We start from the raw sequence: 12,688 nt of genomic DNA on the forward strand, positions 1-12,688 counted from the left end.
AAATTTCAACCTCAGCAGTTTTTAAACCAAATTACTAATTTCTCTGTTCTCACAGGAACATTGTGGAACTACATAAATACCTCTGAAAATAATTACTACTAATAATTGAAAAATAAGCCCAGCCATTCAGAATCCACATTTTAAAAGCTCACCATGGTTTTGCAAGCAAAACTATTAATTACAAAAAGTACCACATTTTATTATACGCACTTAATCCCACATCTTTTGAGTATTTGTAGGAGGAGAGCTGGTAATTTAGAAGTTAATTTAGCCACTTTTCACCTCTAGAAGCTGGCACAAACTATTCTAAACATAACTATGTCTTATCCCCACTGTAACCAAGGTCAAGGACAGTATTTAACAAAGTGGCTTAACTAATATTTGGGTTCTTCTACATGTTTTGACAAAAAAGCAGTTTTCCCCAAGGTTAAAGAGTAACAGAACAATACTCTAGCTAATGTTGTCTTGGTAAACTGAAATATAGGCATTATTAAAATTCCCTTTCCAGACAATAAAAAGCTTACTCTGAACTCAATGAAATCAAAGTGAATTGGATTTGTATGAAGTGCTGAAATATGTAAGATATTGTGGAGCTGTGATTTACACATTTAGAAATTAAATACCCATTTGCATTTTCCAGAAATACCCAAAGAAAACCACAAACCAAATCTCTCCCATTCTTCCTCATTTTCTCCATTGTTCTACATCAATGAACCTTTCTTTAAAATTTTGCTTGGTAAATAGCTTTTATTGTTGTATACCTGAAGAAAAAATTACTCTCCTAATTCTAGCTGAATATAAGGATACTACCAGCATAATCAGTAACTTGCAAAAAACCTCTTTGTATAATAAGCACTGCAAAGAGCTACACAAGCCCTCTTCAGTAGCCAAGCAGGAAGTTCTGTATTTCTTCAGGTCAAAGATCCTAGCAAGTTCTATCACTGTATGAGTAAAAATTAATTAGTTTCACAGAAATGAAAAGGGATATTCTGACAATTCTTTTAATGTAGTTAAGATATTTAATAATTCATTTTAATTCTGTTGGTAAAATAGATTTTAAAGAGGCAGTAATTTAAACACTTTTTAAATGTTAGACACAGTTCAGTTATCCTGTGGCTGGGCATCCACATGCCTAGATTTGTATAACATCAGGTAACTGGAGGATATATTTATCACTTTAGATCTTAGATGCTCTGATTTTAAAATACCTCAGCATGGATATAACAGACTGCTCAGAATTCATTTGGTTCTATTTCAGGTAATATTTTCACGTGTATAATCCATGTAATACATGAAAAAAGAACAACTTAGTAATATCTCCAATAATATATGTTAGAGGTATAATTTCATAAGAAAACTCCTTCCTTCCTAATGGCCTGGATTCCTCTCCCTCTCTAACTCTTCATTTCTCAAGGATTATGTGCATTATTGAAAACACAAACCAAAACAAAATCAAAAATTCCAACTGTCTCCCAATCAAGTTGTGTGATCCTACACGACGACAAAACAACTGTGTCACTCCCTTCTCATTTCACGTTTTCTTGTTACCTGTATTTTGTAGCTAATAGCCAAAAGGGTAAGAATAAATAACTCAACTGGTACTACTGCTTAAATTGTATGGTAAAAAAAGGGCATGCACTGGGAAATCTTCAGGTTGGTCTCAGAAGAATGGACACTTAAACGACACAGGAACAAATCTATTGATACTAATTCTGCACACAATCTACCAGATGCACCTCCCCCTATAATTCCGAAATTTTAAGAAACTGAGAACTTACACATTAGTAAAAGCATATTCATTCTCCCTTCCCTATTTTCAATGAAAAACCATTCTATTTAAAAAGTGCAGAAATTTATTTTAACAAAAATGTAAAACATCAAGGCTTGCTGACACCATTTTCCCATCAACACTGAATGGCAATCTAGTAAGGTTTCTACTTTTACAAGTCATTTACAACAGTGATAAGTAGTGTATAAGTAATGATTTTTAGACAAGTTCATTAAACCACAGCACTGCAAATTCAGAGGCAATTGCTTCAAGAAGCTCTAAGCCTTTCTAAAAGAGTATTACTTACTGTGATCAGCTGCTTATCACCATCTTTTCCTGCTTCTTTTAGCTTCTGAATAGGTTCCTCCGATGATGACAAATTAGTGCATTTTGATGCTAATGAAGGATTTGACAATGGAGCCCTTGAAACACAAATATATTTCATGTTAAAAATGGAACTGCTTATACACGTCATGCTAGATACTCAAAACGTTGTGATTAGTACAAACTTTACCAAGATGCAAATCCAAATTAATTAAATAAAATAAAGTCCTGGTATATTTTAACGTGCAAATCAAATGGAAAAATAAGGAAATAAAAGGACTAACCAAAACCACAGTTTGTAACTAGCCTAATTACCAGGGTTATTTTGTTTCTTAAAAAAAAAAAAATTATTATCAAGTGGGTAGGCTGGCCTCAACCATTAACACCAGCATTTAAAAGAGGCACTATCAGAGCATGACTGATGGTGCCTAATGCTATGTATTTCCAAAGCAATATTTAGGTATCATACATCAGGCTGCTAAAGCAGACCATGTAAATATATTCTCACAAATCTAAGTCAGATGTCAAATCCCTACAATTCAAACTTATCCTCTTCTAACAGGTGGCAGTCAAAGGAATAAATGCATCGGTACCACTGCAATCTTACTCAGTTTAAACCTCTCCTTGTCACAGTTGAAAGAAACACTGGAAAATAGAATAAACTATCACCAAAACCATTCTATGAACTTGCTCCTATATTCAGGGGGAAAAAGTGACATTTGTTCCAGGTTTGGATAAAACTCGTAGAGACTGCCAAAGCAAAGCACACACAAAAATACACATACTTCAACTAGGTATTACATATTTTTCTCTTTCTGAACAAACTTAATTGTGGCACCTCCTGTAGCACAGGCAGCAGGTTAATCCAGTGAGCTTTTTAAAAAATTAACTCTTCCAGACATTTTTAAAACAGCATTTTGTGCTAAATCATTACACAGGGGTAATTTTTTTATTCCACTGATGTACCCTAAAATTTGCCTTATGTAGCTACTTCAAAGTTTGCCTTTTCCTAAAAAGCCCTAAAAGAGCTACAAGGTAGATATGCACACAGGTAACAGATTACTCTATTTTATGGTGGGATTACCACAGGAAGAATGATGGCTTAAATGGTGGATATCATACAGAAAGCAGGGCAAGAAAGGTCTCAGAATTAAAATATATATCCAGATAACAGTAAAGCAATACGAGCTCGTTCAGGTAATAATGGTAATAAATTTAAGTATATACCATAAACCTGTTTGGCAGTTGAGAATAAAAGTAAAAAAAAAAAAAAATCAAAGTTATTGCAGTGCTTATCAATACATTTTAAACCACTCATTTAACTAATTTGCATCTACCTTATCCACCATCTTCTGTCAAGTTCCACAGAAGCAGAGTTTTCCAACATGTACAAAAGCTGGTTAGTCAGAATTGTTAATGTGGCCTCAGAGAGGTGTACTGAAAATTACCTGAAACATTTCTTCTTGTCCCCATTATGAATATAGAAAACAGTAATAACACACTGGCCACTGCTGCTGCTCAAGGTATCAAGTACAAAGAAATTTTTGTCTTAAGCTTGTAATTGGCTAAAACCAGAGCCTATGTCAGAACTGCTCAAAAATGGTAACAGTCAATGTGATTAAGGCTAAAATACAAACTTGAATTGTAAGACAAATTTAGCACTAAGAACTTTTTCTTTTTAAAATATGGCTGCTGACACCTTCCTTTCACAGCAATCACAAAATTCTGAATTAAACACCCTCCTCCTCACCTAAAAAAAAATTCACATGTAAAACACTCCCATAGTACAAGGAGTAGAAAAACTCCTCCAGATGTAAGTGAAATAATTCAGTACATGAAAATCACGTGGCAAATCCTTCCCCGAGTCCCTGGTTCTCATCTGATTTGAGGAAGAGACCAGTATAAACGTTTTTCCAACTCTGTTAAATAATACTTTTTGAAATAAATGTGCAGCTACAAATATCTTAATTATTTTCTTAGCAAACTAAAAACATGCCTAAACAACAGGATAAAATGAAAGTCTGTTTTTACAAAGGACAAGTCACTTATTTGAAACTGAAAACTGAGGCTAAGAGAAAACTGCTTTATAATGAATTCTCTCCTAACTCTATCCATACAAGGTTACTGTAATTTCATAATGTATTAAATACCATACCTGTTCTCAGATTCAGAAGTTTGACTTGTTACTGAAGTTTGCATCAACTGTGTGGGAGCCAAATCTGCAATTAATCAAAGATTATAACTTTATAATGAAGTTTTTAGTTGCAAAAGAAATTTGAGTTACACAAACAGCGATTTTCAAGAAACATATTCAAAACAATTTTGCAATCTGTTCATGGCCAATAAAAAATATTCAAGTTTGAGGCAGTATTCGTATATTTCTCCAAGTATATTTAGAAAAAAGGCATTTTTCTCCAACATTTTGACAGTAGTTCTGCAGGACAGTTTGCCAGAAGCTAAACAAAGCCAGCAGTAAACTACACAGGAGTTTAAATATGTTTACACTGACACACATATAAATAGCTGCCTGTATTTTATTAGAATCATAAATGTACAGTATCCCCCCATCTGAGGCATATTCTAGAACACTTAAGGAAAAAGAAACAATCAAAAACAGCAAAAGAAAGAATTTTTTTTTTTAAATTCTGTAACAGAAATTAAGAGTAGTTACTCTTCAAAAGTATCCTACAATGACAGGCAAAAAGCTCCAACTATTTGGTAAAGCTAAATAATAAAACAGTGCACTCAAACTAAGGGTCAGATTAAAAGAATACATGAAAATCCCAGAACAAACCCCTCACCACTAAGAATAGAAAAAAAAATAATGAAGAGACAACTTAGTGATTTATTGACAGTATTTCTTAGTCAGATGTACTTCGGTCAAAATATTCACATCACACTCATCATAAACTTTTACAAACTGCATTCACATGCTGATAAATGAAGAAATAATAAAAACAGGAGAGTCATTACCCAATCAATAAACTGGTTAAGATCAAGTAGAAAAATTTAGAAGAAACAAATGTAGATATTTATTCAAAGGAAACAGAGCAGAGAATTAACAAAAACCAAGCCAAGAGAAGAAGCCAACAGAAATATGCAAGTTTTACTGCTTTATTACATGGAAAAGGAAAGAATTTGGTTGGGTTTCTCCTCTTTCCTACTCCACAGCCCAGAGAAGAAAGCACATTTTAGAGCTACTCAAGTGGCCGTGGGTGTGACATAAAGGAACACAAAACCCCCTGGTCAAAAGCTGCTACTCCTGAAGTTTAGTTCTGCACCAGCTAAGCCTAACCCCTGTGAACCATTCCTCTTAATGGGAGACGACTTCTTCCCACAGAACTGATCAAACCAAGCAGAGAAATCTGCAGTAGCCAGTTACCTTGAGGTTCACTTTCTCTGGGTTCTTTTTTTAATTGCTTTGGCGGTCTAGGAGCTGTAACACACTTTACAGGAGAACTTTCCGGACTCGATTCCAAATGTAATCGAAAGTTCTAAGCAAAAGAGAAAACGTTAAATTAAAAAATGTCCAAATTATTCAATGTCTTTAACCAATTAATAAAACCTCTAATTGAACTAAGTGATAAAATTTTGAATACAACGTCTGTTTTATGTTAATTTAAGTAGACAAAATGCAATGTCTTAGCTAGTCTATAAGGAAGTTTGTGATATTAATTTTGAAAAAAAATCTTTTTTGTTTTATATATAAGCTTGTAAAATATTTTCTACAGAACAGTTATCCTTAAAATCCTAAATTTTAGTAGAAACACATTCAGATAAGGAAATGAGAGGAAAACAAGTTCATTTACTCCAAAGGTGTAATACATTTTTGCAAAACAAGCTAGAGAAGCTGAAGTGTCCATATGAATCCACACAACCTTTGGCTCCAGCACAAAATTTTATTGATTATCATTTAGTTAACAACAGAATCTAGGAGGGTGGAATCAATTAATTTTTCAGCTTACTATCACCCATCTATAACAACACAGCAGTAAATCTCTAATACATTTGAAAATGTTAAGTTACTGTAAAAGAAAGCCATTGTTCAGACAATTCTGAGCATGGGATTCTCAGAAAACAGAATAGATTTAGAACACCCTCCCACTATACACCATAATTAAAATAACTTACCTCATCTGGTCTTGGCTCACATAAATGTTTTGTCAAGTTAGGCAACAGACCATTTTCTGCACCTTTCCTTGTGGGCTGCTTTGTTTCTAATGTTACTTCTTTAGCTTCAGCTCTTTCAGATGAAGGATGCGATTTCTCCTGTGCACAAGTTGTACTTTCATTCTCAAAGAGTCTTGTTGACAGCTTGCCTTGTGCCTTTGAAAGCTCTGCTTCTGCAGCCATTTGACTCGCCTCTGAAACTTCAGGGAAATCTTTTAAAAAAGGAAGCCTGGGGGCATTTGGAAAATTTGAATTACTTTGCTTCACATTACTAGCTTTCAGCAATTTAATTTTGGTCCATTTAGAGTTTTTGTTTGAGGAGTTATTTCTGCCATTCAGAGTGCATTTGACAGGCATGGCTTTTTTGCTAGGGAAAAACCGTTTGCACTGAGTACTTTGACTGGGCTCTTTCTGAGTAAGCATTTCACTTTGCTGCAACTGTGTGTCATCGTGCTTTTCTTCTGCTTTGCTATCCTCTGCATTAGGGGAGTCTTTTCTCACTTCCACTGTATCTGACTCAATCTCACCTGCAATTTCTTCACAAAGTTCAAGGATGCTCACCCTTTTGGATTTTGCATCATTCTCTGGTTGATCAGCCACATTTGTCTCACTTACAGCTGGCTGTGAAGTATTTTTTGGTTTTGTACTGGGTTTTATGTTCTGATGTGTTTGTTGCTTTTCCTTAGATGCTGTAGAATTTGGCTTAAGAGAATCAGTTTCCACTTTCTTTGTGTTGCTAGAATTGGGAGACACAGAGCCTGTTTGGTCTTTCTTGACTTTCTCAAGACTCTCAGCAGGACATGACGAGGACTCTTGAACATTTTGTTGAAAGCTACTGGAATTATCCTTTTTATTGTCTGCTTTACACTTTTTCTCTTTCGGAGAGCTGATCACTCCTACACGTATCTCTTTATCCTTGTTTGTATTGTTTGGCTTTATCTTTGTGTTTTTCTGTTCCGTTTTCCCTCCAGCAGATTTCAGTGGTTTTGCTGCAGCGCTGTGAGAGTGTTTTTTTGCCTGGCTACTGTGCTTAACTTCTGGCACTTTTTCTTCTTTAACTTCTCTGCTGCGCAGGGATCTTGCTGGAACATGCACATGGGTTAACTGCTGCAGTCTCTGTGATCTCCTCATTACTGGCTCGTTTGGTGCAATTAAGCATTTTGACTTAGGAATTTCTTGCACAGATTTTTTCTGGCACACCTCCTTATTTTTTGCAGATTTAGGCTGCTGCTGTTGCACTGTTTTGCTAGGTATTGTTTTATTATTTGAGTTGAGTGCTGATGATCTTGTAGTCATGCGTGTTCCTACTTCAGGTTCATTGGTGTTATTACTGAAAGAGTCAAATAATATTTTTTTTCAGCATCCAGAAAGTACAGTCTGTCGTAAGATTCTTTTCATTCCTCCTCTGCCTCTTTCTTTTCTTTTTAAAAACACTAGATCTTATACTTTCAGTATTTTTGGAATAATTTGCTCAAGAATTATCCCAAAAAGGCATTCACTTCCACCTAGTTACTCTTAAGTGTTGTATTTAATGTTTTTTATGCATGGAAAAACTGAACTATGAACCCCAGCTAAATGCTTTATAACATTTCTACCAGTTTTTAATCACTGACATTTGTGACTTTCAAATGAAGCATGAGTTACATATATACAGATAGATAATATTAGATTTATTTTTTCTTCAGAAACTTTTTTGAAGGAGGTCTTTCTGGATTTCAAGGCACTTAGATGGTTCCAGGGAAAAATCATGTAGCAGTCAGCATACATAACAATTTAAATCTGATCTCCCTTCTAGTACTATTTAACTATTTACTGAATCTTTAACTCAGATTCCCTCTGCACTAATGTAGTCTATCAAGATAATGCAGAATTATGTAATTTTTTTGTCACTGACCTGTTTGGTTTGACAGAGGTTTTGAGCACAGCTTTCTCCTGCGCTGCACACTGACTGGGCTTTGATTTATTTGAGCCATGTTTTGTATCCGACACTTCTTTCTCCTTCTTTGACAAAGACGGTTTGCTGTTCTTGTCCAGCTTTGGACGTTTAGCAGAAGGTTCTACTAACGTAGACTTCCTTTTCTGAGCTGCCATTTCTACAAAAAAACAAGCAACTCAGCGTTGAGACTCTTTACCAAATATCATATATTTTCATTTTTATATATTCACTTTCCTTTTACAGCCACATCATGCTGTGATCAGAAAGTGAACCATTAAAGCAATCTCAAATCAAATGACACTCATTTTACTTACAGGTTTTTACAAGAGGCAATCGATGTTTAGGCCAAAGTAACTTATCAAGGTGTGACAAGAGCATTCCTTACGCATATGCTTGCAAACAGGATGTTTCATGCCACCTATGAAGAACAGAAAATGTTCATGCAGGAAACACTTCATAACTTCCTATTCAAGACTGCATTTCCACCCTCTTCCATCCCCTCAAACAATGCTTAGCTTTAGAGTTTCATTGATAAGGAGCTAAAAAAAAAAAAAAACCAAACAAACAACCAACAAAAAGCAACAGACAAATCTTATTTTTTATTTCCATATCCAACAATTTTTGGCACTTGCTGTCTTAAGTGCTGTCCTTTTACCTTTTGAAACGTGGCAAGTAACAGTACAATTCAAAAGGAAGTTTCTCAGTCTTTCACCTTTCTCCAGAAAATAGTGTGCTGCTCTCTTTCAGAGCTGGCAAAAAACGTGGGACTGCTGTCAATCCTGTGCTTCACAGCAACAGGGAATAAATCCATTAGACTCAGTTACCAAGTTTTGTGGCTGCTACAACAGAACTTCACAGACATCAGCAACCACCTACAACTGTTCCTTCTAATATGACTTAAGCTACAAATCAGAGATGGAAAGGCAAGGAAATAGCATTGTTAGAGACATTTGCCTTGGGCAGTTAAAGACAATGTCTTCATGAGAACTGAAATGATGTAAACGATGCAGAAGTTACTCTGCACAAGAGTCTGAGAGCTAACAGAGATTCTTGACAAAAATATCTTCACAGATTTGGCTGACCACCTCTTTCATATCCATTTCTGACTTGTGAAACTTTTCAGTTCCCTTATTTAAAGACATCATTATTCTATTATGATATAGGTAATAATTGTTCAATAAAGTTTCACTAAAAACTTCATAAAATAAAGTTTACTGGAAGACTCAGGGGTCAGAACTTCCACATCACCTTTTTCAATCACGAATTACCTATTAATTTTTGTCACTGACAGACTTACAGATTATATACAGATTTCTATAAAACTACATTGCTCTTCAAACCTTAACTGATCTGATGCTAAATCTGACACATTTTTAAGGTCGAACATGAACAATTCACCAGTTTTGTAACACAGATCAGACACTTTCAGTTCATTACAACTAAAGTATGACTTCCAGTATTGACAAATGTATGTCTTTCCCCAACAACTTTAAAGATATTTATGTTAAGCTCCTTTTAGTAACTCATCATTATCCAAAAGGAAAAAGCAAACAACTGCATTTTTTCTTTTCTTTAGACTTTATATTTTCCTTAACCTCATTTTCATTTATCCAGTTATGAAAGCATTTCTAACCATGAAAAACTGCTAATTTTGTTAAACAGCTGGTGAAAAACTCAGATTCCAGATACCAGTGGTGTCTTCTGACTTTCTCCTTTAAAGAAGATACATAATAAACAACCCATCTTTGAGGTATAATTTTTTTAATTCTACCCAGGAAAGCAATTTCTAATAGCACTTTTTGTGGTGCTACTTTCATGTCTCTCCCTAAGGAGCAGGTGGAAGAATTGCATGCCTACATTCTAACAGCTCGTGACATCTCCCAAGTCTATGGGTTTCCACCAGTCAAAGGAAACCCATCAGAGATGCAGAATGGTCACTCATCCTGAAAACAGCAGCCCCAGCTGCTGAATAGGTCCTTGGTCTCTTGGAGAACAACACCAACCCTCAGAATTTGAGATTATCATGACACTGCACACACCTGGACCTTCTTTGGTTTTTTTCCAGACATGACATGGCACACTCGGGGAAGACTCAGAAGTACAAAACAGAAAGTACAGAACTTCCCTCGCTGGTACTCCTTCTCAGGCGACTAAAAAATACACTCTCCTCCCACGGAGCTCTTGAACGTTAATTTCTTTCCTGCTAATACTTTGTACAACAGAGCAAAGTCTTTTCCAGACATTCCAGAACTGGCAGTCTCTGCCCTGGAGAAGTCACCCTCGAGTAAAAGCCGGATTATGGAAAGCAGGGAAGACACAGAAGTGCAGGAACAAACTAGAACGCGAGCAAAGAAAGGACTGGTGCAAGAAGTACGGGGGGGGGGGGGGGACGACCCGAAAACAAAATAGAGCAAACAAAAGCCTCAAACCCAAAAAATCCAAACCAACAAACGAACAAAACAGAGAAACGCGAGCCGCACAGCTTGCAATCTTTAGAGCAGGGGCTGAGGCAGGTTGCCCACCAGCTGGACAGGGCGCGGGGCTCTCGAACCTGAGCGGTCCCGGCTGAGGGCCACGGCAGCGCCTGGGAGCCCCTTCGGCACAACTCAGGGGGAAGGGAAGAAGGGAAGGGAAGGGAAGGGAAGGGAAGGGAAGGGAAGGGAAGGGAAGGGAAGGCCTGCAAGCGTGGCCCGGTGTCAGTCGCCCCAGCGCCCCGCGGTGACAACCTCCCGGGGCAGGGCCTGGCGGCGGGACCCCACTCCCGGCTGGGAGCTCCTGCGGCCCGGCCAGGGCCGCCGGGGGCAGGGCGGGGGTGCCGGGATAAGGCTGGGCGCCCGCCACGGCTCCCCGCTCCCGAGCGGGCACGGCCAGCCCGCTCCCCCCGCGACAGCGGCGGGCAGGCCGGGGGAGGAGCCGCCGCCGGGCTCTCGGCCCGGGCGGGGGCGCGGGGGGCAGCGGGCACGGGGCAGCCGGGGGTGACGGGACTCGGCGGGACACGGGTGGGGTGAAGGGGGGGGAGTGTGGGGGAGAGCAACTTCCTCAGCGCCCCCTCTCCCACCCCACAGTCTGCCAGCGGCCGCTTACCTCGCGAGGGTGTCAGCGACGTGCCGGCGCTGGCGGAGGCGGCGAGCCCGAGCCTCGAACCCGCCCACAGCCGGGCACCGCCGCGGCGCCGCCCCGTCCCGCCCGCCCCGGCGCGCCGCGCCCCGCCCGCCGCCGGCCCAGCCTCCCCCGGCGGGGATGGAGCATCTTCCGGCGGGAGTCGGAACGGGCAGGGCGGGAAGCGGCGGGGTTCGCGCGTGCGCAGCCGCCAGTGAGGGTGACTGCTGTGTGGGAATGTTAAGCAAGGAATGCCGAGAGGGTACTAATTAAAACACGCATCTAAGGACTGGAGGGGGTTTACGAGAGCACATATTGACAGGACAAGGGGGAATGGCTTCAAAGTGAGAAAGAGTAGGTTTAGGTTAGGTATTAGGAGGAAATTCTTTAATGCGAGGGGATGAGGCACTGGAACAGCTTGCCCAGAGAAGCTGTGGATGCCCCATCCCTGGAAGCGTTCAGGGCCGGGCTGGATGGAGCTCTGAGCAGCCTAATAGACCAGCACCTCCTGGTCTATTAGGAGGTGTCCATGCCCACGGCAAGGGGGTTGGAACCAGATGATGTTTAAGCTCCCTTTCTGGCAGCAATGTCCCAGTGGCTCAGCCTGCTCACACTGTTGGGCACCCGAGCCTCGTCCTTGGGCTAAAAACAAAGGGGGAAAGCAGCGCCCATGTGTTGTGGGGCCAGTGGGGACAAAGTGATTGTGGTGGCAGCCTGTGCTGTCAGGGGCTGACACCTCACAGCTGGCAGCCATAGTGAAATGAAGAGTCAACTGGGAAGGGGCCTTATCAGTGTGTATAAATATCCAAAGGGTGTCAAGAGGATGGAGCAGGCTCTCCTCGGTGGTTCTAAGCAGTAGGACATGAGGCAGTGGGCAGAAACTGATGCACAGGAAGCTCCATGTGAACTGAGGAAGAGCTTTATTGTGTGGGTGGCTGTGGACTGGAACAGATTGCCCAGAGAGCTTGTGGAGTCCCCCTCACTGGAGATATTCAGGAGCCATCTGGGCACAATTCTGTGCCATGTGCTCTGGGATAACCCTGCTTGGGCAGGAAGGTTGGACCACATGACCCTCTGTGGTCTTTTCCAACCTGACCGATTCCGTGTTTCTGTGATTCTGAGTCCCACCAAGTTCCTGGTGGTATTACAGCAGATGTGTTTGCAGCAGTGTTTCCTTAGTGTTTGTGGGCCCCTTCTCACAATTATGTTTGCAGACACCTTTGAAATAGGTTACTCAGCTGCTGCTCAGCTGCGCAGTTGTGCAGAGAGCTGCCAGCCCCTTTGGTACCGGTGTGTCACCGTGTCAGCGTATGTCACTTAGGTGTAAAGCAGGATGGATGCTTGTCTGTGTCTGGAATATTAAAGAGGGCTCTTGGGTGTGACTTTGTCCT

The 12,688-nt window shown here is 39.9% G+C and overlaps 1 protein-coding gene across 3 annotated transcripts in view; it reads right to left on the reverse strand.

Moving 5' to 3' along the window:
• Positions 1-11,357, reverse strand: part of ESCO1 (establishment of sister chromatid cohesion N-acetyltransferase 1) — a 33,527-nt gene extending 22,170 nt beyond the window's left edge. For 2 of the 3 annotated variants that reach the window (XR_010439208.1, XM_064705959.1), the window contains exons 1-7: positions 11,283-11,357; positions 8,513-8,616; positions 8,157-8,355; positions 6,224-7,592; positions 5,475-5,586; positions 4,248-4,311; positions 2,076-2,190 (exon numbers count right to left, since the gene is read on the reverse strand). Coding sequence is in view for 2 of the 3 variants with exons in the window: in XM_064705959.1 (XP_064562029.1) it covers positions 2,076-2,190; positions 4,248-4,311; positions 5,475-5,586; positions 6,224-7,592; positions 8,157-8,353 (1,857 nt within the window). In the remaining variant the exon portion in view is untranslated. Of the gene's footprint in view, positions 1-2,075; positions 2,191-4,247; positions 4,312-5,474; positions 5,587-6,223; positions 7,593-8,156; positions 8,356-8,512; positions 8,617-10,237; positions 10,337-11,282 lie in introns of those variants that run through there. The other variant, XM_064705960.1, reaches the window with a different exon arrangement.
• Between the last annotated feature and the right edge of the window lie 1,331 nt (positions 11,358-12,688).

The sequence above is a fragment of the Zonotrichia leucophrys genome, chromosome 2 (assembly GCF_028769735.1).
Source record: "Zonotrichia leucophrys gambelii isolate GWCS_2022_RI chromosome 2, RI_Zleu_2.0, whole genome shotgun sequence".
Classification (NCBI taxonomy): domain Eukaryota; kingdom Metazoa; phylum Chordata; class Aves; order Passeriformes; family Passerellidae; genus Zonotrichia; species Zonotrichia leucophrys.